Source organism: Oncorhynchus mykiss, chromosome 28 (assembly GCF_013265735.2).
Source record: "Oncorhynchus mykiss isolate Arlee chromosome 28, USDA_OmykA_1.1, whole genome shotgun sequence".
NCBI lineage: Eukaryota > Metazoa > Chordata > Actinopteri > Salmoniformes > Salmonidae > Oncorhynchus > Oncorhynchus mykiss.
Genome location: NC_048592.1, coordinates 15,746,035 through 15,773,940, shown reverse-complemented (window position 1 = coordinate 15,773,940; position 27,906 = coordinate 15,746,035). Strand labels below are relative to the sequence as shown.

The following is a 27,906-nucleotide window of genomic DNA, read 5'->3' as shown; positions in this document are numbered from 1 at the left end:
ACCTTAACCATAAACCCCTGTAGAAATAGCATTTGACCTTGCGGGGACTAAACCCCCCCCCCCTCCCACACACACACACACACACACACACACGCACGCACCCCCTTCCTCCTCAGTTATGAAAGCAATATTAGTTTTCCCCAACAGTTGCCGTGTGCCATCCTCGGTCACCCTGCTTGCAGCTCTGTTTCATCTTTAGCACACTAATGTAAACGTCTCGAGCAGCGGCAGCCTACTCCATAAGCAGGCACAGCGAAGGACAGTTGGGGGATAGGCTGAATATACTACACTACATATGCCTATTATCTCCAGTTGTGTAGTTTTGTTATTCTACAGGTATCTAATTAATAACAGTTAATAAGGTGGTTTGCTGTTGTAGTATTTGATGTATTGACTGGTGCATCTCTCCTCGTCTCTATCTTTAATAATGTTTTACACATTTTATATGTGTATATACTGTATTCTAGTCAAGGCCAGCCTATTCAACTATTGCTGTACACACTATTCTATCCATGTATTCTTCAGATATACTATATTTTCTATCCGCATACTGTCCATAATGTCCATAAATCTATCAAATACATTCGGAAAGTATTCAGACCCCTTTACTTTTTCCACATTTTGTTACATTACAGCCTTATTCTAAAATTGACTAAATCATTTCCCCCCCTCATCAATGCTGTGGGGATGTTTTTCATCAGCAGGGACTGGGATATTAGTCATGATCAAGGATAAAAATGAATGGAGGAAAGTACAGAGTGATCCTTGATGAAAACATGCTCCGGAGCACTAATGACCTTACTGTGGTGAAGGTTCACCTTCCAACAGGACAACGGCCCTAAGCACACAACACAGCACAAAGCACACACAAGACAACGCAGAAGTGGCTTCAGGACAAGTCTCTGTATGTCCTTGAGTGTTCCAGCCAGAGCCTGGACTTGAACCCGATCGAACATCTCTCGAGAGACCTGAAAATAGCTGTGCAGCGACGCTCCCCATCCAACCTGACAGAGCTTGAGAGGATCTGCAGAGAAGAATGGGAGAAACTCCCCAAATACAGGTGTGCCAAGCTTGTAGTGTCAAACCCAAGAAGACTCAAGGCTGTAATCACTGCCAAAGGTGCTTCAACAAAGCACTGAGTAAAAGGTTTGAATACTTATGTAAATGTGATATTACAGTATTCCATTTTTTATACATTTGCAAAAATGTCAAATCTGTTTTTGCTTTTTCATTATGGAGTATTGTGTGCATATTGATGAAGGAAACTATTTAATCAATTTTAGAATAAGGCTATAACGTAACAAAATGTTGAGAAAGTCCACGGGTCTGAATACTTTCCGAATGCACTGTACACCCATTCAGATGCACATACACCTGCTTGTCAAACATGTCATTCCAAAATCATGGGCATTAATATGGAGTTGGTCCTCCCCTTTTCTGCTATAACAGCCTCCAGTCTTCTCGGATGGCTTTCCACTAGATGTTGGAATATTGCGGCGGGAACTTGCTTCCATCCAGCCACAGGAGCATTAGTGAGGTCAGGCACTGATGTTGGGTGATTAGGCCTGGCTCGCAGTCATTGTTCCAATTCATCCCAAAGGTGTTTATGGGGTTGAGGCCAGGGCTCTGTGCAGGCCAGACCTTGCTTTTGCACAGGGGCATTGTCATGCTGAAATATGAAAGGGCCTTCCCCAAACTGTTGCCACAAAGTTGGAAGCACAGAATGGTCTGGAATGTTATTGTATGCTGTAGCGTTAAGATTTCCCTTCAGTGGAACTAAGGGGCCTAGCCCAAACCATGAAAACAGCCCCTGACTATTATTCCTCCTCCACCAAACTTTACAGTTGGCACTATGCATTGGGGTAGGTAGCGTTCTCCTGGCATCTGCCAAACCCAGATTCTTCCTGCAGATTGCCAGATGGTTGAGTGTGATTTATCACTCCAGAGATCGCATTTTCCACTGCTTCAGAGTCCAATGGCGGCACGCTTTACAGCACTCCAGCCAATACTTGGCATTGCGCAAGGGGACCTTAGGCTTGTGTGTGGCTGCTCGGTCATGAAAATCAATTTCATGAAGCTCCTAACTAACAGTTCTTGTGCTGACATTGCTTCCAGAGGCAGTTTGGAACTCGGTAGTGAGTGTTGTAACCGAGGACAGATTATTTTTTCTCGCTACACGCCTCAGCACACTGCGGGCCCGTTCTTGGGCCTACTACTTTGCGGCTGAGCCGTTGTTGTTCCTAGACGTTTCCACTTCACAATAACAGCACTTCCAGTTGACCGGAACAGCTCTAGCAGGGCAGAATTTTTACGAACTGACTTGTTGGAAAGGTGGCATCCTATAACAGTGCCACGTTGAAAGTCACTGAGCGCTTCAGTAAGGCCATTCTACTGCCATGTTTGTCTATGGAGATTGCATGGCTGTGTGCTCGATTTGTTTGCGGCAACGGGTGTGGTTGAAATCCACTAATTTGAAGGGGTGTCCACATACTTTTGTGTATATAATGTGTATAATTATACAGTTGAAGTTGGAAGTTTACATACACCTTAGCCAAATACATTTAACTTAGTTTTTCACAATTCCTGACATTTAATCCTAGTAAATATTATTTATTTCATCACATTCCCAGTGGGTCAGAAGTTTACATACACTCAATTAGTATTCGGTAGCATTGCCTTAAACAATTTAAACTTGGGTCAAACGTTTCGGGTAGCTTCCCACAATAAGTTGGGTGAATTTTTGCCCATTCTTCCTGACAGAGCTGGTGTAACTGAGTCAGGTTTGTAGGCCTCCTTGCTCGAACATGCTTTTTCAGTTCCGCCCACACATTTTCTATAGGATTGAGGTCAGGGCTTGGTGATGGCCACTCCAATACCTTGACTTTGTTGTCCTTAAGCCATTTTGCCACAACTTTGGAAGTATGCTTGGGGTCATTGCCCATTTGGAAGACTAATTTGTGACCACGCTTTAACTTCCTGACTGGTGTCTTGAGATGTTGCTTCAATATATCCACATAATTTTACTTCCTCATGATGCCATCTATTTTGTGAAGTGCACCAGTCCCTCCTGCAGCAAAGCACCCCCACAACATGATGCTGCCACCCCCGTGCTTCACGGTTGGGATGGTGTTCTTCGGCTTGCAAGACTACCCCTTTTTCCTCCAAACATAGTGATGGTCATTATGGCCAAATAGTTCTATTTTTGTTTCATCAGACCAGAGGACATTTCTCCAAAATGTATCATCTTTGTCCCCATGTGCCGTTGCAAACCGTAGTCTGGCTTTTTTATGGCGGTTTTGGAGCAGTGGCTTCTGCACCTCAATCCATCCCCAATGGACCATTCAGTAGAGGAAGCAGGTACATCAGCAGACTACGGCTCAGGCACTGTTCAGGAGTTGAGGCAGATATGGTGGACTGATTTCTGTGCTCTTTACTTGGTAGAGAAACCCATATTCTGGGAGATGTACAGATGTCGCCTAGCCAGCTGCACAGAGCATCAAGAGCATGCATACTACTGTTCAGCTGTCTGCAGTACTGAGAGCCACTGTCTTTGCACGGAGGGCCGAGTGTCTGCGGGTTTTTCGCTTCCCCCTTGTACTTGATTTAATTAAGGTCGCTGATTAGTAAGGAACTCCGTCACATGGTTGTCTAGGTCTTAATTGAAAGGAAAAAACTAAAACCATGGAATGAGTTGGACAACCCTGCGATACACCATCTCCTGCTACTCAGCCTGGCTTGCAGTCCAGACTAATCAGGGAATATAAAACCTGTCGTCGACACCTTGTAATTTTCACTATAGTTGGAGGATGTACAGGCAGTGTGCCTGTTCTGTGTTTATTGAAGTCACTTTCACTAGCCAGCCAGTCTCTGTCACGAGAAGCCTGGCATTGGGAGCTATGTACTACAATGTTAAATAGAGGCTGTGTCTGCAGCTGGTGATGGAAGTAGGTACATCCACTGTGGGGATTGAACCCGGGTCCCCAAGGCACGTATGCTAACCGTAACACCAAAATAGTTAAATGCCTTTGCTTTGGGAAGGTAGTATCGCATTTACAGAGACTGGAGTCATTTCGATAGGCTTTTTTTCCCCCAGCACGAAAGACCAATGTGAACTATATTGTTAATGGCTGGGTAAACCATGCAGTTGACTTTGACTAATGTCTCCACTGGGGAATGCTGTGCTGTCTTCTCATAGTACTGAGGGGCGTTGGTTTAACAGCTTGATAATACATATTTAAAGGGGAGGGCAATGTGTTATATTTCCAGGCAGTTTAGAGTAGCTCTCAGTGACAGGCTTTGGTTTTTAAAGACACGAGCCTTGGCTCTTTTTTTTGCACCATCATTCTCATTTGCATATCAGTGTGTTCAACACTTTCACTTGGTCATACCGAGGACAAGAGGGGAAAGTCTGTGTCCAAGTGATCAGTTAGAGATCAGTGTGTTTAACACTCTCACTTGGTCATACCGAGGACAAGAGGGGAAAGTCTGTGTCCAAGTGATCAGTTAGAGATCAGTGTGTTTCAAATGACCTTGGTGTTGGGAGGGGGGGGGGGGGTTCTCTGATCGGTATGATAAGAGCTTATAATACCTTTTTTAAATCCAAGGAACCCAGTTAGACAGCAATCAGAACCAAGATGCCCGAAATAGTATGAGCTCTGTTCATTTCCAAAAGCAAAATGTAATCTCATCATTATGGTAAATGTATGTATGATTATGGTCACAACTTTTGACTTGAGCATATTTGAATGTCAATTTCCTTGGGCTGTGAACACCATTAAGAAAAACCATTGGACTATGGCATTTTAGATTGAGTAATTCATTCTGTCCACTAATCCTGTTTGATTTCCCCCTTCAATAGCTCTAGCTAGAAATACAGTGCCTTCAGAAAGTATTACCACACCTGGGCTTCTTTAACATTTTGTTGTCGTACAGCTTGAATTTAAAATGGATTCAATTTAGATTTTTGTTGTAACTGTAACTACACACAATACCCCCCCCCCCCCCCCCCCCATAATGTCAAATTGGAATTATGTTTTTCAAAATTGTTGTAAATTAATACAAAATTAGTATTCAATAGGTATTCAACCCCTTGATTATGACAAGCCTAAATAAGTTCATGAGTAAAAATGTTCTTAATTAACAGGTCACCTAATAAGTTTCTTGGACTCACCCTGTGTGCAAAAATAGTGTTTAACATGATTTTTTTGAATGACTATGCCATCTCTGTACCCTACACATATTATCTGTAAGGTCCCTTGCTTGAGCAGTGAATTTCCAACACAGATTCAACCACAAAGACCAGGGAGGTGTTGCAATGCCTCACAAAGAAGGGCACCTATTGGTAGATGGGTAAAAAAAAAAAAAACATCTACGTTAAAATCGATGGAACAACCTTAAAATGGTTGTCTAGCGGTGATCAACAACCAATTTGACAGCGCTAGAAGAATTTTGAAAATAATAAATGGGCAAATGTTGCACAATCCAGGTGTGGAAATTTTTTAGAGACTTACCCAGAAAGACTCACAGCTAAAATCGCTGCCAAAGATGCTTCTACAAAGTATTGACTCAGTGGTGTGAATACTTATGGAATTGAGAGATTTTTGTATTTAATTTTCAACACATTTGCAAGAATTTCTAAAAACGTGTTTTCACTTATGTGGGATATTGTGTGTAGATGGGTGAGAGAAATATAAATGTAATCCATTTTGAATTCAAGCTGTAACACAACAAAATGTGGAATAAGTCAAGAGGTTTGAGTACTTTCTGAAGGACCTGTATCACCATGTCAGTGTAGCTTTTTAGTGCTTGAGTGCCTGTCTTTATGAAATATTAATATTTTCTGCATTCCACATCTCCTGAGAGGCCTTAGAGACAGGGAGTCACGTGCGCCGATTCATGCCAGAGGCTGGATTGGTGTAAAAACCATCGGAAACAGGTTATAAGAGGTTTCACTAACTGGGAGGAGAAGAACCACACCTGCAGCCTCTGCAGCCTCTGCCACCTAGCCTGGTCCCAGATATGTCTGTGCTCTCTTGCCAACTCTCTTGGTCGCAACAACCATAGGAGTTATAGCCTGGTCCTGGATGTGTTTGAACTGCTCTGCTATCTGCCACACAGCAGATCCTGAGATTCTGGGAGCTGTTCACTCCCATCATAGAAGAAAGAGTATCCTCTAGCTAATTTGATCAAAGGGGGCTGGTCTTGTTGTAGCACGTGATGTAACAATGCTGCTCTCTCGTGGAGAACATAAGGCTACTGCAACAGTAGTGCAGAGATGAAAATGCATATGCCTCTGGGTTAATACATGCAGTTACTGGACCGTTACGAGACTAAACCCCCAGGAAAAGGGTCACAGTGGCAATTAATATTTAAAGTTCACAGAGGAGGAAAGATTTGATGGCGCATTCTAATAAGGGGAAAAGTCAAAATAGACTGTTTTTAATGGGTATATACCATTATTTTCTGACAGCTACAGTAAATGGTTACCATGTTTAGCAAGGCCAGAAAGCATATCAGAATGCATGTTGCAGAGAGGAAGATTTTCTTACATATTTTATTTTCTATATGAGAAAATATATTTTATATGCAATATGTATTTAATATAATTATATTACAATTCAAATATTATGTTACGAATTAACAATGCGTATGATATGTAACGAATTCCAATTTGTTGAGTCTAATGTTAGATATGTGGCTAATGCTAACTATAGCCCTGCACAGGCATGAACGTTAAGTCCGAGTCCTAACCATGCCCACGACATTCAGGCCCTACCCTACCCAGGCCCAATTGCTTCTGCCAAATTTAAGGCCCTGCCCAAAATCTTAGTAAGCTGCTGTCACTCACTCCTTGCTCACAGCTCGCTCTGCATGCGCTCTGTTCATGGCGCTCTGAGTCTGTGAGTATTCATAGCAACGGCTCTGCATCAGCTGTTCAACGAAGAGACATAAGAGAGCAGATGGCTCAGCAAATGGCTCAGATTCAAAATGTTAGTGATCAATTTCGTGATACTGGAGCCCTGCCCTTACCCCAGTAATTGATGAAAAACAGGGCCTACCTGGCCCTAACCAGATGTATAGTGTCGGGGCCCATCAGGCTTGGGTTAAGAAGCAGAGCTTGGTGGCTAATGTTAGCTAGGCTAGGGGTTAGGGATCAAGGTTAGGGTTAAGGATATGGTTAGGAGTTAGGTTAAAGGGTTTAAGGTTAGGGGAAGGGTTAGCTAATATGCTAAATAGCTGCAAAGTAGGTAAAAAAGTAGGAAGTAGTTGAACAGTTGCTAATTAGCTAACATTCTAAAGTTGTCCGTGATGATATTCAAACACGCAACCTACTGTATGGGTATCTAGACATTCACTTTAAACAAGGTTAAGGTTAGGAGTTAGGTTAAAGGGTTGAGAGCAATGGAGGGTGCATGGCCTCTAATAGTGCGTCCGATAGCGAAAGCGATGTGGATGCTCATAGTTATGTCTATCCGGGCTTGAGGAAGATGAATGAAGACGTCGAGTTTGATTCCGATGACTCCAGCAACAATGGGAAAGAAGTTATTGAGAATATTGGTTGGACTACCGTTGCTAAAGATCAGATCAAGAAAGCTAAAGTTACAGTTAGGATGCCGTTAAGTAAACCTACTGCTCATTCTACTACTTCAGTTTATAGTAGGGTTTGGGGTTAAGGCTTGATCTGTGTCCGGGAAAGTGTCCCTTAATGAGCAAGTACCCCAGACACCAGTCTTGGGGTGAATACCAAGTTCCTTTGACTGCTTGGCATATTGTTACCTGAGTAAGTTATGTGAACTGGTGTAGATGTAGTGTAATCCTTTTCTGTACAGTGAGTGTTTTTGTCCTTCATGTGATTTGAATCAATTCTACTCTTTACATGCTTACTGACAAAAGCAACAAAGGTTGAGAATAAAATAAATATGCTGCAGGCCGTAGTGATGCGGACATGCAATCTACAGCCGGCTACTTACGCTTTACCACTCAAATGCCCAATGACACACTCCTCGACCACTAATTGGTTTCCGGGTCACGGAGGAGAGAGGACAGAGGACAAACTTTTGCCCAAACGAGACATGCCATATGAAACCAGCCTGTGCACATTTATGTATATATTTTTTCTATTTCCAGTAGGCCATTACACCTGCATGATGTATAGCTGCTACCGAGGGGTTCAGTATATCACTACTCAGCACAACCCATTTCTGACACTGAAGGTACAGAGCACAGGTGGCAGGTGGCACCTCGATTTGGGAGGATGGGCTCTTAGTAATGACTGGAATGGAGTTAACAGAATGGTATCAAATACACCACACACACAGTGATGTAAAGTACTAAAGTGAAAAATCCTCAAGTAGTTCTTTGGGGTATCTGTACTATATACAGTGCATTCGGGAAAATATTCAGGCCCCTCACTTTTACCCACAGTTGTTACGTTACAGCCTTATTCTAAAAATGGATTCAATTGTCAATCTACACACAATACACCATGATGACAATGCAAAAACAGGTTGTTAGACTGTTTTGAAAATGTATTAAAATTAAAAAACTGAAGTAAAACATTTACATAAGTATTCAGACCCTTTACTCAGTACTTTGATGAAGCACCTTTGGCAGTGATTACAGCATTGAGTCATCTTGGGTATGACACTACAAGCTTGGCACACCTGTATTTGTATCTCCCATTCTTCTCTACAGATCCTCTCAAGCTCTGTCATGTTTGATGGGAAGCGTCGCTGCACAGCTATTTTCAGGTCTCTCCAGAGATGTTTGATTGGGTTCAAGTCCAGGCTCTTGTTGGGCTACTCAAGGACATTCAGAGACTTGTCCTTAAGCCACTCATGTGTTGTCTTTGTTGGATGCTTAGGGTCGTTGTCCTGTTGGAAGGGTAACCTTCACCACAGTCTGAGGTCCTGAGTGCTCTGGCGCAGGTTTTCATCAAGGATCTCTCTGTACTTTGCTCCTTTCATCTTTCCCTTGATCTTGACTAGTCTCCCAGTCACTGCCGCAGAAAAACATCCCCACATCGTGATGCTGCCACCACCTTGCTTCACTATAGGGAATGGTATTGACCAGGTGATGAGCGGTGCCTGGTTTCCTCCAGATGTGACGCTTAGCATTCAGGCGAAAGAGTTCAACCTTGGTTTCATCAGACCGGAGAATCTTGTTTCTCATGTTCTGAGAGTCTTTATGTGCCTTTTGGCAAGCTCCAAGCGGGCTATCATGTGCCTTTTACTGAGGAGTGGCTTCCGTCTGGCCACTCTACCGTGAAGGCCTGATTGTTGCAGTGCTACAGAGATGGTTGTCCTTCTGGAAGTTTCTCCCATCTCCACAGAGGAACTCTGGAGCCCTGTCAGAGTGACCATCAGGTTATTGTTCACCTCCCTGACCAAGACCCTTCTCCCCCGTTTGGCCAGGCGGCCAGCTCTAGGAAGAGTCTTGGTAGTTCCAAACTTCTTCCATTTAGGAATTATGGAGGCCACTGTGTTCTTGGGGACCTTCAATCCTGCGGAATGTTTTGGTACCCTTCCCCAGATCGATGCCTCGACACAGTCCTGTCTCATAGCTCTACGGACAATACCTTCGAACCAATGGCTTAGCTTTTTCTCTGAAATGCACTGTGTGCAGTGGGAGCTTATATAGACAGGTGTGTGCCTTTTCAAATCATGTCCAATCAATATAATTTACCACAGGTGGACTCCAATCGTGTTAGAAACATCTCAAGGATGATCAATGGTAACAGGATCCACCTGAGCTCAATTTTGAGTCTCGTAGCGAAGGGTTGAAATACTTATGTAAATGAGGTATTTCAGTTTTGAATTTTTTATAAATGTGCACAAATATATAAAAAAATGTTTTCACTTTGTCATAATGGGGTATTGTGCGTAGGTTGATGAGGGAAAAGTACTTTAGAATAAGGCTGTAACATAACAACATATGGAAAATGTCAAGGGGTCTGAATACAGAATATGCTGTATATTTTTGACAACATTTACATCACTACATTCCTAAATAAAATAATATACATTTTACTCCAAACATTTTCCCTGATACCCAAAAGTACTTATCTTTTTATTGCTTAGCCAGACTGAAAAATTGTCAAATTCACACACTTATCAAGAGGACATCCCTGGTCATTCCTACTGCTTTGATCTGGGAGACTCACTAAACACATGTTTTGATTGTAAATTATGATGGAGTGTGCCCTTGGCTACCCATAAACAAAAAAAGAATGTAATATAATGAATTTGAAATGATTTATACTTGTCTTTTACTTTTGATACTTATGTATATTTAAAACCAAATACTTTTAGACTTTTATTCAAGTAGTATTTTACTGGGGGACATTCACTTTTACTTGAGTCATTTTCTATTTTAAGGTATCTTTACTTTTACTCAAGTATGACAATTGGGTACTTTTTCCGCCATTGCACACACATGGTTACCATGTGTTTTATTACCATTCCAGTTATTCCATTCCAGAAGTTTTTATGAACCGTCCTCCCTTCACCAGCCTTCTTTGGTACATTGTATTTTTCTTTCTTTTAAACAATAATACTAATGTATGATGTCCTGGGACAACAAATGGGTATGGTGTCCCTGGGATGCATATATGGTGTACTAGACACAATGTAAAGGTATGAAATATATATTATGACACTCCTAAAACTGAATGAGTTGTGTGACGTGAGTTATGTGAATTGACTGACCACTAGATGGTAGCAGGAAGCCACACATGGAAAGCCATCTTTACCACCTTTCCACTGTAGCACTTTCATATAATAGACACAAGGTGGAACACTTTCCAAATCACATCAAATCCCATTTTATTGGTCACATACACATATTTAGCAGATGTTATTGCGGGTGTAGGGAAATGCTTGTGTTCCTAGCTTCAACAGTGCAGTAATTTCTAACACTACACAGAAATCTAAAAGTAAAATAATGGAATTAAGAAATATATAGAAATATTAGAATGAGCCATGTCGGAGTCCCGAGTATAAATATACAGTTAATTTGGAAAGTATTCAGACCACTTGACTTTTTCCACATTTTGTTACGTTACAGCCTTATTCTAAAGTTCATTAAATATTTTATTCCCCCTTATCAATCTACACACAATACTCCATAATGACAAAGCAAAAACAGGTTTTTAGAAATGTTTGAAAATGTATTCAAAACGAAAGTATTACATTTACATAAGTATTCAGACCATTTACTCAGTACTTTGTTGACGCACCTTTGGCAGTGATTACAGCCTTGAGTCTTTTTGGGTATGACGCTACAAGCTTGGCACACCTGTATTTGGGGAGTTTCTCTTATTCCTCCCTGCAGATCCCCTCAAGCTCTGTCAGGTTAGATGGGGAGTGTTGCTATACAGCTATTTTCAGGTCTCTCCGGAGATGTTCAATCGGATTCAAGTCTGGGCTCTGGCTGGAACACTCAAGGACATTGTGACTTGTCCTGAAGCCACTCCTGCATTATCTTGCCTGTGTGCTTAGGGTCATTGTCCTATTGGAAGGTGAACCGTCGCCCCCAGTCTGAGATCCTGACCGCTCTGGAGCTGCCCCTACCATGCTTCACCGTAAGGATGGTGCAAGGATTCCTCTGTCAGAGTGACCATCGGGTTCTTGGTCACCTGACCAAGGCCCTTCTCCCCCAATTCTTAATTTGGCCGGGTGGCCAGCTCCAGGAAGAGTCTTGGTGGTTCCAAACTTCTTCCACTGTATTCTTGGGGATCTTCAATGCTGCAGACATTTTTTGGTACACTTCCCCAGATCAGTGCCTCGACTCAACCCTGTCTCAGAGCTCTGCAGACAATGCCTTCGACCTCATGGCTTGGTTTTTGCTCTGACATGCACTGTCAACTGTAGAACCTTAAACACAGGTGTGTGCCTTTCCAAATCTTATCCAATCAATTGAATTTACCACAAGACTCCAATCAAGTTGTGGAAATATCTCAGGGATGATCAATGGAAACAGGATGCACCTGAGCTAAATGTCTTGTCACTCAGCAAAGAGTCTTAATACTTACGTAAATGAAGTATTTCTGTTTTATTTTCAATACCTTTGCATACATTTCTAAAAGCCTGGTTTTGCTTTGTCATTATAGGGTATTGTGTGTAGATTGCTGAGTATTTTTTTGTTATTTAATTCATTTTAGAATAAGGCTGTAACGTAACAAAATGTGTAAAAGGTCAAAGGGCCTGAATTCTTTCCGAACGCACTGTACAGTATACACAGCACCAGTCCAAAGGTTGGACAAACCTACTTATTCCAGTGTTTTTCTTTATTTTTACTGTTTATACATTGTAGAATAATTGTGAAGACATCAGAACTATGAAATAAGACAGGGGATTGGTAGTAACCAAAAAAGTTATATATTTTTTTATTAAATTATTAAATTATATATTTTATATAAAGAAGCCACCCTTTGCCTTGATGACATGTTTGCACAGTGTTGGCATTCTCTCAACCAACTTCACCTGGAATTATTTTCCAACAGTCTTGAAGGAGTTCCCACATATGCTGAGCACTTGTTGGCTGCTTTTCCTTCACTCTGCAGTCCAACTCATCCCAAACCATCTCAGTTGGGTTGAGATCAGGTGATTGTAGAGGCAGGTCATCTGATGCAGCACTCCATCACTCTCCTTCTTGGTCAAATAGCCCTTAAACAGACTCAAGATGTGTTGGGTCGTTGTCCTGTTGAAAAAATGAATGATTGTGGGACTAAGAGCAAACCAGATGGGATGGCGTATTGCTGCAGAATGCTGTTGTAGCCGTGCTGATTAAGTGTGCCTTGAATTCTAAATAAATCCCTGATGGTGTCACCGTGAATATAAAATATATATTTTGATTTGTTTAACACTTTTTTGTTATTAGATGATCCCATATGTGTTATTTCATAGTTTTGATGTCTTCACTATTATTGTACAATGTAGAAAATAGTGAAAATAAAGAAAAACCCTTGAATGAGTAGGTGTGTCCAAACTTTTGGTTTGGGTTGAGTTGGACGGCAGAGTGAAGGATAAGCGTGTATGTGTGTGTGCGTGTGTGTGTGTGTGTGATGGGATTGGATGTACATACATTATGGACAGTATACGGATAGAATATGTAGTGTATCTGTAGAATATATAATGATAGAATAGTATATGTACAGCAATAGTTGAAAGGGGGGAAGGGGGATACCTAGTCAGTTGTACAACTGAAATGTGTTTTCCGCATTTAACCCAACCCAGCCTTAATCGACATCCACGTATTTGGTGCCTGGGGTACAGTGGGTTAAATTAGACAGATTATTACCTTGTCAGCTCGGGGATTTGATCCAGCAACCTTTCGGTTACTGGCCCAACGCTCTGACCACCTGCCGCCAAAAAAAAGGGAAGGGGTTGAATAGGATAGGCCTCGACTAGAATACAGTAGTATACATATGAAATGTGTAAAACAGTACATCAACATTTATTAAAGTGGCCAGTATTCCATTATTAAAGTGGGCAGTGTTCCATGTCGATGTACATAGGGCAACAGCCTATGTAAGGTGCAGGGTTGAGTAACCGGGTGGTAGCCAGCTAGTGACAGTGACTAAGTTCAGGGCAGGGTACTGGGTGGAGGCTGGCTAGCTATGGCTTTTTAACCGTCTGATGGGCTTGAGATAGAAGCTGTTTTTCAGTCTCTCGGTCCCAGCTTTGATGCACCTGTACTAGAGGTCAACCGAATATGATTTTTCAAGCAGATACCTATTCCGATTATTGGAGGACCTAAAAAAGCCGGTACCGATTAATCGGACGATTTATATATATATATTTGTAATAATGACAATTACAGCAATACTGAATGAACAATGAACACTTTTTTATTAACTTAATATAATACATAAAATATATTTAGTCTCAAATAAATAATGAAACATGTTCAATTTGGTTTAAACAATGTAAAAACAGTGTTGGAGAAGAAAGTAAAAGTGTAATATGTGCCATGTAAAAAAAGCTAATGTTTAAGTTTCTTGCTCAGAACATGAGTACATATGAAAGCTGGTGGTTCAACATTCCCAGTTCTTCAATATTCCCAGTTTAAGAAGTTTTAGGTTGTAGTTCTTATAGGAATTATGACACGTTGACTATTTTTCTTATACTATTTGTATTTCATATACCTTTGACTATTGGATGTTCTTATAGGCACTTTAGTATTGCCAGCCTAATCTCGGGAGTTGATAGGCTTGAAGACATAAACAGCGCTGTGCTTCAAGCACTGCTAACAGCTGCTGGCATACGCAGTAAAGTGCTGTTTGACCAAATGCTTACGAGCCTGCTGCTGCCGACCACCGCTCAGTTAGACTGCTCTATCAAATATCGAATCATAGACATAATTATAATATAAAAACACAGAAATACGAGCCTTTCGTCATTCGTATGGTCAAATACGGAAACTATCATTTTAAAAACAAAACTTTTATTCTTTCAGTGAAATACAGAACCGTTCCGTATTTTATCGAGCGGGTGGCAACCCTAAGTCTAAATATTGCTGTTACATTGCACAACCTTCAATGTTATGTCATAATTCTGTAAAATTCTGGCATATTAGTTCACAGTTCGCAACGAGCCAGGCGGCCCAAACTGCTTGCACTGAACGCAAGAGAAGTGACACAATTTCCCTTGTTAATATTTCCTGCTAACATGAATTTATTTTAACTGAATAGGCATGTTTAAAAATATATACTTCTGTGTATTGATTTTAAGAAAGGCATTGATGTTTGTGGTTAGGTACATTTGTGCAAAGATTGCGCTTTTTGTTAAATGAAGTAAGCTGTGATTAAATTATATATTAACAGGCACCACATTGATTATATGCAACGCAGGACAATCTCCCCATCCCGGATCCGGGATCGTGAATACAGACTCAAGCTCATTACCATAACACCATAACACATAACACCAAAACACATGGTTGATGATATTACTAGGTTAACTAGTGATTATGTGAAGATTGATTGTTTTTATAAGATAAGTTTAATGCTAGCCAGCAACTTACCTTGGCTCCTTGCAGCCTCAAGGTCCTTTGGACACTGCACTCGCGTAACAGGTGCTCAGCCTGCCACACAGTTTCCTCATGGATTGTCCAAAAAAGCTGATTACCGATTGTTATGAAAACTTGAAATTGGCCCTAATTAATCGGCCATGCCGGTCGACCTCTAACCTGTACTGCCCTCGCCTTCTGGATGATAGCGGGGTGAACAGACCATGGCTCGGGTGGCTGAGGCCCTTGATGATCTTCTTGGCCTTTCTGTAGGTGTCCTAGAGGGCAGGCAGTGTGCCCCAGGTGATGCATTGGGCTGACCGCACCACCCTCTGGAGAGCCCTGCAGTTGCGGACGGTGCAGTTGCTGTACCAGGCGGTGATACAGCCAGACAGGATGCTCTCAATGGTGCATCTGTAAAACTTTGTGAGGGTCACAGTGGCCAACCCAAATGTCTTCAGGCTTCCGAGGTTGAAGAGGCGCTGTTGCGCCTTGTTCAACACACTGTCTGTGTATGTGGACCATTTCAGATTGTCAGTGATGTGTATGCCGAGGAACTTTAAGCTTTTCAGCTTCTCCACTTCCCTGTTGATGTGGATGGGAGTGTGCTGCTTCTGCTGTCTCAATGTTCATACTGTATAATTTAAATGAAAGTTTACACCAGATAGATTAAATTATAAAATGTATTTCAGACATAGTAGTTAACTGTATGTGGGCAGTGTACTCTCCTGGAATATGGAATTGTGTCTCCGTTGGCTATCAATTATTCAATTATTTAATGTTTCTCTCTTGGGATGGGATTTATAGCTGCGATGTAGCCAAGGTGCTCCCCTACAGCACCAAACGGGTAGTTTGTTTCCATAGCTAGTGATGCAGTCTAATAGTTCTCTCCTGGAATGTGGCAGGTTACCTCTGTTGTGATGCTCTTTCAGTTCTCCCCTGTACTCCGACTCTGTGCTAATTGAATAACCACCTCACGCTGGCTCCTTACTCTTCACACCCTGATTCCAATCCATAACACTGTGCAGGTACTATAGCTATAATTAGGTCTATTCTGAGACACTTTGCTGTCCATGAAAATTTGGTGTGTGTGTGTGTGCCTTAAATGGCCTCATTTACTGTTTTCTTTCATATTTTTCAGACTTTACATAAGCGATTACATTACGTTCTGTGTCTTGTCAAGTGGAAGATTGAGTTTAGTTTCAGGGTGGAGCCAATAACTGTGTAACTAAATGGAGGAAGATTAGGTTCCTCCCAGATTAGAATTACATAACGATTCAACACTGCCATTGGGAAACTGAAAGGAGAGACAAAAAAAGCAACCCTGCTTTTATCATGTACTTTTAATTCCCTTTCAAGTTTATGGGGAGGGAATATAGGAGATGTGCGTGACCTTTGAGAGAGAGAGAGAGAGGGAGAGCTCCAACGTGGTGGTTGTGTGTGTCAGTGCCAGACTCATGCCCTAACTCACAACACAGCAGCAGGACCCTAGAGAGCGCGCCCAGTGGACTGTCTCAGCCTAGGCACTAACAGCAAGAAGTTGAGGACCTCCTCCTCCTCTTTAGCGGTTCATGTGCTTCTCTGTCTGGATGAGTGACTTTCCAATCCACTGGGACAAACTGACTGTACAGAACAGTAGGTTTTCTAATACCGTTTTTTTTTGGGGGGGGGGGGGTGGTAACGTAATCGGTTTAGGGAAACTAAGGTGGCTGGCTAGACACTGCAGGGAGTGAATAAGCTTTGAAATTACATTTAAAAAATAATACAAATGATGTGAGGCATGTATGAAACAAGGACAATATGTGTAATACTCTACCATGCTGTACATGTTCAAATCTAGATAAATAATCAAACAGACAAACATGATGAATACTGTTATTTTGTGAACATAGGTTTAAATGCTGGTGGCTTACTGCTACCTGAATGTGATCGAAGCCTGGAGCCGAGGCTATAGAGGGAATGGGATTTATAGCTTCCCCTGTAGAGGGAATGAGTGACCAAATACATTTCCACTCTGGTGAAAGAAAGGTATGGCCCGTGTCTACAGCCTTTTACATCTAAAGTATAAAGTTAACTCATTTTTAAAAAATCACTTAAAACATTTCCACCTAAAATATTTTTTTTCCCTTCAAGAAATGCTACTGTAGCTAAAAACAACTAACCTTGCTCGGAGCCTAAAATAAATAAAACATACTTGGCTTGTTTCCCCATGAATGAGCCCAAGTAATGTGCTTGGGCCCTATCCACAGCCTGTAGTTACATAAGAACGCTGCCACACATCACGTGAGCCAACAGCTAACACTGGAGCGGCACACACTGATAGGGTCTGGCATGCAGCTTTGAACATGTGCTGCTTAGAGGAGTCATCGAAGGGAGATGCCAGCCGTCGCATAGAGAGCTGAAGTACGCAAACACACAGGCCTACATACAATACATACAGTAGAAGGTAGTGAATCTGAGGTTTAAGATTGATCCCTTGTGAGCTAAATTAGCCCTGTCAGTTTATGGATGTCTTATGGACAATACCTTATCCTTACACACACATACACAGCTGGAACTCCATCAATATGACCTGACAAGAATTGTTTAAGTCTTCATTTATTACTGGTCAAGTGTGAGAGTGTAGATAACCTTACTGTCCATCTTCCGGGAAGTTGGTGTGAATAGCACATGGTCATATTCTGTAATCAAAAAAGTGGCCAAGGGCACCGACTCCACCGCATCGCACCGTGGCGGCAGTTGGAAAATCAGGCGCTTCTGTCCCTCATTTCGGATAGGGGCTTTGATGTCACTGGAATAAGCCGCAGCTCATTGAAAGGAACATCAAAGGCACCACACATATACACGCACACACGCACAAACCAAAAATATATTATGTCTGAAACATGATTGAAAATACCATGGGGACCTTTTAGATTTCTTCCCTATGTTCCCGCAGCCTTATTACTGCCTCATTTAACTTCTGGAGTTGAACTTTGTGAGGATCGAGAGTCGGAGTGCAAGGGGACTGCATGGCTATGGGGTGGCGTGCCGCTGGGTTAGTGGTTGGCCATTATGCACGATAGGCTGTACCCAACCTGCGTGTTGCCAGTCTAGATAGATCTGCTCCTTTGATTTATCAGTCTTATCCTTCAATTAGGATTTGAAGCCCTGGTCGGTAGTTGGGCTGAAGACGCAGTAACTCAATCTGCCAGGCTCCAGACATGCAATTCTCCAAGTCCAAATGATAAAGATGCTACGGCCGCCGTCAGCATAAAACGGCATGACGCACTGATATAGAGCAGTTGTTATGATTGTTAACATGACTGCGCAACCTCCCCCTTTCCTTCCCTACCGTGACTATGCATCATGATTTCCATCCACATATTCACATATTTCTTTGGACAGCGAAGCAGAAACTTTAAATTTGTCTCTATACTCCAGCATTTTGGATTTGAGATCAAATGTTTCATGAGGCGACAGTGCAGAATGTCACCTTTTATTTGAGGGTATTTTTTTTAATACATCTCTGTTTTACCGTTTAGGAATGAAAGCACTTTATGTATCTAGTCCCCACATTTTAAGTTTTTTTCAGTATTTGGCCAAATTCACTTTTAGTATATTAAAGAAGTCAAAAGTTTAGTATTTGGTTTCATATTTCTAGCATCCAACACGTTAGTAGAGTCACAATCTTGTAGTCATTGCATGCCAGGAATATGAGACCAAATACTGAATTTATTAGTACTTTAATACATTTGTCCAAATACTTATTTTTATTTATTTATTTTTTTATTTTACCTTTATTTAACCAGGCAAGTCAGTTAAGAACAAATTCTTATTTTCAATGACAGCCTGGGAACAGTGGGTTAACTGCCTGTTCAGGGGCAGAACGACAGATTTGTACCTTGTCAGCTCGGGGGTTTGAACTCGCAACCTTCCGGTTACTAGTCCAACACTCTAACCACTAGGCTACCCTGCCGCCCTGCCGCCCCTATGACACCTTCAAATGACATTCTGTACCGTCCCCTCATATGAAATATTTTATATCAAATCCAAAATGCTGGAATATAGAGCCAAATTAAAAGTTAGCTTCACTGTCCAAAAAAATACATAGCGAAGTATACTTATTTCACTTGGTCCTTTTGGACCCATTGCGGGCATAGAGCGTCCACCATTACTGTACACCTCACTTTCCTCTGAGGGCTTTTGCCTCTTGCCAGGAGCCTCATGATTGCATCCTGTACTTTACTAGAAAAGTACAAGAACAAGTACAAGAACATGTGTGATGTAGCCAAAATCCAGGAAAAGCAGTAGCTAGTGACTAGTTTATTGATAAAGAGGATTATCTATAGGCTTGTTGGATATTCTGTTAGGCACAGTAGGGTTAATGACTCCCTTTATACAAATTTGAAGGATAGTTGGTACAATGGCAGATACATTAATTAAAGTTAGCAGGCTAATGATTGATTTTCCTCTAAAATGACAAGATAATTTTGCTTCATGCACAAAAATGGTGTGTGTGTATGTTTAGCAATAAAGGCAAGTTTTATTTTACCATCCCTTGGGATTAATATTTCACACGATCATAACAAGAGAAGAAGTTAATTGCATTCAAAGTGTAATTCTTCAATTTTTTTCAGTGAATTGGGTTCAATTGGTGTATAATTGCCTTTCTAATCAAGTAGGAACAAGCTCTCTATCCAAACTACACTATATATACAGAAGTGTATATACCCCTTCAAATTAGAGGATTCAGCTATTTCAGCCACACCCGTTGCTGACAGGTCTATGCAATCTCCATAGACAAACATTAGCAGTAGAATGGCCTTACTGAAGAGCTCAGTGACTTTCAACGTGGCACCATCATAGGAACCAACAAGTCAGTGAAAACGTCTAGGAGCAACAACGGCTCTGCCGTGAAGTGGTAGGCCAACAGTGGTGGAAAAAGTATCCAATTGTGATACTTGAGCAAAAGTATCGTTAACTTAATAGAAAGTTTCTCAAGTAAAAGTTAGTCACCCAGTGAAATTCTTATTGAGTAAAAGTCTAAAAGTATTTGGTTCTAAATATACTTAAGTATCAAAAAGAAAAATGTAATTGCTAAAATATACTTAAGTATCCTTATATTAAGCAAAGCAGACGTCAACATTTTCTTGTTTTTATGTACGGATAGCCAGGGGCACACTCAGACATCATTTACAAATTATACATTTGTGTTTTTTGAGTCCACAAAATCCGAGGCAGTAAGGATGACAATGTGTTGTCTTGATAAGTGCATGAATTGGAACATTTACCTGTCCTGCTAAGCATTGAAAATGTAACAAGTACTTTTGGGTGTCAGGGAAAATGTATGTAATAAAGTTGTCAAAAAATGTATAGTAATGTACAGATACGCCCCAAAAAAGTACTTTAAAGTATTTCTACATACTTTACACCACTGTAGGCCACACAAGTTCACAGAATGGGACAGCCGAGTGCTTTAGTGCGTAGCACATATATATCGCCTGTCCTCGGTTGCAACACTCACTACCGAGTTCCAAACTGCCTCTAGAAACAACGTCAGCACAAGAACTGTTCGTCAGGTGCTTCATGAAAATGGGTTTCCATGGCCGAGCAGCTGCACACAAGCCTAAGATCATTATGCGCAATGCCAAGCGTTGGCTGGAGTGGTGTAAAGCTCGCCACCATTGGACTCTGGAGCAGTGGACATGCGTTCTCTGGAGTGATGAATCACACTTCACCATCTGGCAGTCCGACCGAAGAATCTGGGTTTGGCGGATGCCAGGAGAACGCTACCTGCCCCAATGCATAGTGCCAACTGTAAAGTTTGGTGGATGAGGAATAATGGTCTGGGGCTGTTTTTCCATGGTTTCGGGCTAGGCCCCTTAGTTCCAGTTAAGGGACATCTTAACGCTACAGCATACAATGATATTCTAGATGATTCTGTGCAACCAACTTTGTGGCAACAGTTTGGGGAAGGAATGAATTGGAACTCCGACTGTGAGCCAGGTCTAACATTAGTGCCCGATCTCACTAATGTGCTTGTGGCTGAATGGAAGCAAGTCCCTGCAGATGTTCTATCATTTAGTGGAAAGCCTTCCCAGAAGAGTGGATGGAGGCTGTTATATCAGCAAAGGAGGTACCAACTCCATATTCATTTCCATGATTTTGGAATGAGATGTTCCGAGCAGGTGTCCACATACTTTCGGTCATATAGTGTATCATGTAGCTGGAGCCTATAATCATTCTTGTCATTATCAAGTCTTGGGATTTGATGTTAAACCTTTACTTTCTGTCTGTAGACTAATATAACTACAGGAGTGAACACTGGGTAGCCAATTATGCTTGCCGTGAGCGGATTATTTTTGCAGACGAGGATGGGGACCGAGGGAGAGGCAGAGGCACTGCAATTCACACACTCGATATGTCTTCTAGCGGCACTGGTCCATCATCATAGTATAGTAGCATCCGTGGTTTTGACTTCTGCCCTTGGCATTGCGGAGGCAGGCGGGTGTGAGTGCACTAGATCGGAACCTCAGGTGCAGGTGTGGAAATTACAATATTCTATCTGACGTCGTTGATAGAAGAGAAAGGGGTTCTGCAAACGCGCGGAGCGAAACCCTCGTGATTGGTTGAAGGGGTGAGGTCAGGTAGGAGTCGAGGCGCCGTTTGTTTAAAAACCCCTCCCCGTATGCAGTGCATTTAGACGCGAATCAATTTTCGTGTCTTTATGTTCAAGACTGCCAACTATCCGATGGCTGCGGATCCCGGGCCCACAATCATGCATGGGAGTTGGTTCAACAACACGGGCTTCAGGGAAAACAATACGCCTGTGGCGGTTGAGAAACCGAAGAAGAAGGCATTTTACCTGGTCAGAATGATGTCTCTCAACAACAATAAGAAAGAGCAACAAACCAACCATCAGCATCACCAGAATAACAATATGCCCTTCATGATCCACTGTCACATCGGGAAAGAGATCAAGCACATTTGCAGCAACTGCAGCCGCGCGAACGATACCCAGGACGGTGAGTAGCCTAGCCTATAGCGGCATATGGATGCGTTGTGGTATGGTCTTTCTTCAGCTCTGCTGGCTATCAAACACAGTGGTTTCATGCTCATGGAACACGCTCAATAGGGGAGGGGGGGTAACATGCGCAGTTCTTGTTTGCCCATTCCGCGATTATATATGTCCTAGAGTTATGAGATTAAAATTGCTTGATGTATCTAATTCTGGTAATCCTGGTAACCTTCATCATAGACACAATGTACTTTTCCAGGGGAGCCTTGACTCCATTGCTATGTGTAATCCTGTACTTGCTTTATGGTCATACTATTCTTTACACTGCCATTCTGTTGCATTCTGGGATAAATGTAACATCACTTAGTTTGACACAATGCGTAGTGGGCCACACATGTATCAAGACAAATTGCCAGCTATAATGTATTATTTCTAGGAAAGAGTGGTATGCAACAGCAGCTACAGTGTAGCTAAATGGCATTACCCATTTTAGACTTGGAGAAATTATATTATGAGTTGTTGAACTGATATTTTTCTTTTGTAGCAGGTTACTGGTGTGGGTGTAAAATTGGCCTTATTTTAACACCACAAAGAGCCTGCTCCACAATATGCATTGTGGTTTACTACTCATAGACCTAATACTCTGACGAATCCTCTTGATGACCCCCTCCATCCCAGGCTCCACTACCCCCCCCCCCCCCCTCCTCCTGATTAGCACCTAAAGTGGTCATTCTCAGTCCCCTACTGATTCTACTCCACCCCACCCAAACATGAAGGAGAATGTCACTCACTCAGCCAAGATGATTGAGGACCAAGATACATTTTGGTTCCTGGACTAGGCATAATCTTGTTCTGGGAAACTGGCCAGAGGAGTATAGATGTGTGTATCAGAGAATACATGCTTGTAAAGAAACACTAGGGCTGTGGTAGCCTACAGTCTAAAGCCTCTTTTAGTCTTTGTAGCATTCTCTTGAGTTTTTGTTATGTTGCAAGAAGTGTGTAACTTTTGACTGCAAAGTACTTTTTATTTGTTGGCTGCTGCTCATATAACATGGTGGATGTCTCGAGGATGTTTGGTGTGTTAATGGGCTACTATGGGAGTTTTTTTTTTTTTTTTTCACCAAACGCAGCCGGGAAAATAAACCATGTCGCTTTCAATATGCATCCCTGTCAACAAATCTAGGAAGTGTGTGGCTGGCTGTCTTTGTTGTTGTCTGAAATGCATAGGTGGCAAATGAACAATGTTTTTATGAATATTTCTGAGCTCAGGTCTAACCCCCCCCCCCCGATCTCTCTTTCTTTTTGGACTCCATTTGAAGTCATTTGAAGCACCACTGGATTCAATTAGCATCGAGTCTGAATCTATTTATAGACATATGTGGCAGGATTCCTAAGATGGTTGGCTGTGAGGCTGAGGCCGTGAGCGGCATCAGGCACTGCATTTAGGTAATAGTCTGTTTCACTGCATTCATGTCCACCTTGGTTCACATGATTTATCATGCTATACCCCCGGTGGAGCGGCTGCCTTCCCTACCTGTGAAGTGACACTCCCATGTTGTCGCTTGTCAACCTTCATGGTGATTTAATTATGCACGCTGTGGTCAGTGGCGGTGTCTGTCTGCACATGGCAGGGGTGGTGTGACACTGACACTGTCGCCCTGTCCCTGAGCTAGTGATGACTGAGGTGGCAGATTGCATTGCTGTCATCAGGGCAGACCTTGCCTATATTATTACTCAAGTATATAACTCACTATTGACTGTTATATGGCGACGACTTTCTGTGTGTGTGTGTGTGTCTAATACATCAAACTGTGAAAGAGGTTTTCTTACACGCCAGAATGTTAAATAAGTTCCATTTGAACTTACTCTACTGGTTGTCTATGCAGTTGGTCCTAATGTCCAAATAATATCCACAGGAAACTATTACTAAATAGACTTTGCAAAACCCTGGCACATGCGCAATACCATATAAAATGGGTATTATCAATGAGATTCAGCCACGGACATATTTTTATTTAAATATTCTCTTGAGTGGAAGGTCAGGGAACATAATCACAAATAATTTGTGGACTTAAAATGGACCACAAGAAGCCCAAAACGATATATTTGACAAAAACAATTTCAAACCTTGGTTACATTTGTATACGATCACATATCTCTATTATGCGTGGGACTACTTTGGATCATATTTCCAAAATCACTTGTAAAGACTTTTGCTCAACTGTGGGAGGGGCAAATAAAATCACCCGCGGGTCAATTTTGGGCAGTTGGGGAACTCTGCTGTAAACACTTCCAAGACTTTGGTTAGTATACATGCGTCGTGTGCATGTATTTACGCCTTGTGCACATGCCTCAGGTGATGAACAAACCAATCTTGAGAGCCACACACAGACCCTTGTTTTGATCGATAATACGTTCCTGTGGATATTGTCAAGTAAGTACGAAATCAGCGAACGGGTAGAGTAGGTTTAAATTAAGTTCAACATCATTCAACATTCTGACTACTTATTCTGATGTATTTTGTTTTACTGGGGCTGGGAATTGCCAAGGACCTCACAATACGAAACGTAGGTGCCTATATGTTTTGCTATTTTGATATTCCAAATCCAGAAAGCGCACGTGTTTGGACAATGTATCAAATTGCGTGAGGATTATGTAGTTTGGAGAGTGTTGGTACACTGGGAAGATATCGGCGAGACCTCGGACCGACATGAACGATGTAGAATCTAAATACATTTGAAAGACGTCTTGCCAATACGTAAACGCTATCTACACTGCATCTTCCCGCTGTATTGTGTATTGGGGATGGGCCTTTGGCAATTTTTGCCTGTTCTAGTACTCGTACATTTTTTTTTTTAAATAAAAAAATACATGAAAAAATTAGCACTTGAATGAAGAAAACAACATTTTTATAACACAAGGCTCGCACTGGAAAAATTGGTGCAATTATTTATATGGCAACAATGCCTAATTTATCATAACCATTACAGATAACAAATCCTAATTGCTAAATTGGCGCATACACACTATATTCAGTCAATTATTAAAAGAAAGTGTCATTTTTAAGATTAGTATATTGAAACTGTAATATCAACTGGTTATATTTTGAAACACTGTCTTCAAAAAGACAGTTACTTCAGCAGGGGCGTTTGCTTGTAGAAGCACAGCCAGGTTTAGTAAAAAAATGTTTTTTTCCTGAGTCCTTATCACTGTCAAGACACCTATTTTATATGAAATAAAAACATGATGTAATATAACAGAATAAAATATAAAATAATATTTTTCAAAATGAGAAGTTGCCATCGTGAAGTGATGTGCATGGAACGGTTATTCTCATATTTATTTTCAAACGGGGCGCAATTTGGAGACTGAAAAGATTTGGCATGGGTCCTCAGATCTTCAAAAGGTTTTACAGCTGCACCATCGAGAGCATCCTAACTGGTTGCTTCACTGCCTGGTATGGCGACTGCTCGGCCTCTGACCTCAAGGCATTACAGAGGGTAGTGCGTATGGCCCAATACATCACTGGGGCCAAGCTGCCTGCCATCCAGGACCTCTATAAGAGGTGGTGTCAGAGGAAGGCCCTAAAAATGATCAAAGACTCCAGACACCCAAGTCATAGACTGTTCTCTCTGCTACCGCACGGCAAGCAGTACCGGAGCACCAGATCTAGGTCCAAGAGGCTTCTAAACAGTTTCTACCCCCAAGCCATGAGACTCCTGACCATCTAATCAAAGTGCTACCCAGACTATTTGCATTGCCCCCCCCCCCTCTTTTATGCTGCTGTTACTCTGTTTATTATCTATGCGTAGTCATACCTGCATGTACATATTTCTTCGACTAACCGCTGCACATTGACTCTGTACAGGTACCCCCTGTATATAGCCTCACTATTGTTATTTTACTGCTGCTCTTTAATTATGTTACTTTTATTTATTTTCTTTATTTTTCTTAACTGTATTGTTGGCTAAGGGCTTGTAAGTAAGCATTTCACTGTACCTGTTGTATTCGCTGCATGTGACAAATACAAAAATGTTTTCAAATCAAAATTGTAAGTTAAAAAAAAAAAAAAAAAAAATCCTTGTTCCAATTTCTATTTCATGCTGTTGCTTGTAGGTGCACTTGATTTAGCAGCCCTAGTGCCGGGAAGGTTTTTAATAATTTCATGTGTCTGAAGGTAGAACTCCGACCAACTCGGCAGGCCCAGAAAGCAAATCAAGTGCACCTAATAGGCCTACCGCTGGCCAATCATATGGCTCAGATCACTGCATCTGCACAGTTGCCTTGTGCCATAGACTGTAAAAAAGAAGCCTCGAACGCACAGCAAAGTTGATCATGTGAGATTTCCAAACATTTAAAACCATGACTAGAGACTCAACGATACAGCAGAGATTTTGTTCTGATTCAGCATCAATGTTCTCCCTACTTCCACTCACGCTACAACCAGCACTGCAGCTGCAATGAATGAGTACAGAAAAGTGTTTCAATAAGCTAACTTTCATATTTGCGGCTGGTCTTTAAAAATATTTTTTTTTTTTAGGAATATTTCCCTTTCTTTGGTCATCGGAGTAACAATATGAATTGGTGCATGAGGCAGAAATAATGCAGTCCCACTTAAGTTTCGCCATCGTGCTGGAAGACTGTTCCCTTTTCTCAGCAAAGGGAGGGATGAGGGACAGTGAGTCGGGTGAGGGGCAGCCAGTAAAAAAAAAAAAGTAATATTGCTCACTGAGCTTTGCCTCACAAGTAATGCAACAAATGATCTATTAACAGTGTGATCATATACCTACATGGTCTGAGGAGAAGATTGGCAGGGCAATTCAAGCAATAGGGCAATAGGCTTCTACAAGCAAGCGCCCCTGCTGAGATTACTGCCTTCTTGATAACATATTTGGGATATAGCTTACTGCACAAACCTCATTGCTACAGTTCTGTTTTTAATTGGCTAATGTTGCTTAGGCTTATGTTTTTTAAGTTTAAAAAATGTATAATAATAATCTGAGCGTTAGTTCTCAGCTTGCATTTTCACGCTGTGATCTTAACTCCGAAAAGGTTTCTGACCGCTGGCTTACCAATTCTATATGGCACTAGCAGTTCGCTAAGTAGCATAAGCGGAAAATCGATGGGACGTAATTATTACAAAACTGCAGCTCGTTGTTGGAACACACATATTTTCCTACTTTAATCAACCATCCGATTTTGAATTTGTGATAACTGTCATTTGGCAAGGAATGTAGCTCGTGTATCCCATCAGTTAGATATGTTTTTATAGGCATTTATTTTTTCAGGCCTAACTGGAGCGTGTGTGTGTGTGTCGGAAAGCATTTGAGTGAATGAGACTCGGAGGGGAAAGGGAATTTAGGGAGAAGGAACTGTGTGATGCTTAGTTTCTTTTTGGTTGTGCCATGCAAATACACATGTACAAATGGAACACGAGAGTCCAAGCAAATGTAACATTCGGGCAGCCACATAGCACATTCCACCAAATAGTTTTACAGTATATTAAAATAAATGGTACACTTAACATAGCACACTTGGTCTGTAACAAGTTATCTCATGAGAAGCTAACAAATTGCAAGTTTTAAGCACAAGTTTTGTAAGTATAGACCGCCAGAGACTAGTCCTGTTCAGTGTAGAGGTGATGCGTATGTGGATTACGACTGTAGCATAGGCCAACGCTCTGCTTTTATCAGGACAAGTCTGGGAGAGTCTGTCGTTTCAATATGGATGCCTTATCACTTATTCTGTTGCTATTAGCTCCAGCACGTTTTCTCTTCAATTACTCCTCTTGATATCAAAAACTACATCAAAGGAGGACAAACACTCTAGTGACTATAAGGAGCTAGTAGGCTAAACACGATTATTTCTCCCTGGTCTGTTTTTTTTGGCAAGCTAGT

The 27,906-nt window shown here is 41.6% G+C and overlaps 1 protein-coding gene across 5 annotated transcripts in view; it reads left to right on the top strand.

Annotated features, from left to right (window-relative positions):
• Positions 1–27,906, top strand: part of LOC110508627 (phosphatase and actin regulator 1) — a 90,213-nt gene that overhangs the window by 19,605 nt on the left and 42,702 nt on the right. For 2 of the 5 annotated variants that reach the window (XM_021589283.2, XM_036965988.1), the window contains exon 1: positions 21,511–22,016. The exons of 2 other annotated variants lie outside the window; for them this stretch is intronic. In XM_021589283.2, coding sequence (XP_021444958.2) covers positions 21,719–22,016 — 298 coding nt within the window. In that variant the 5' untranslated portion in view covers positions 21,511–21,718. Of the gene's footprint in view, positions 1–21,510; positions 22,017–24,293; positions 24,444–27,906 lie in introns of those variants that run through there. One more of the 5 variants, XM_036965990.1, reaches the window with a different exon arrangement.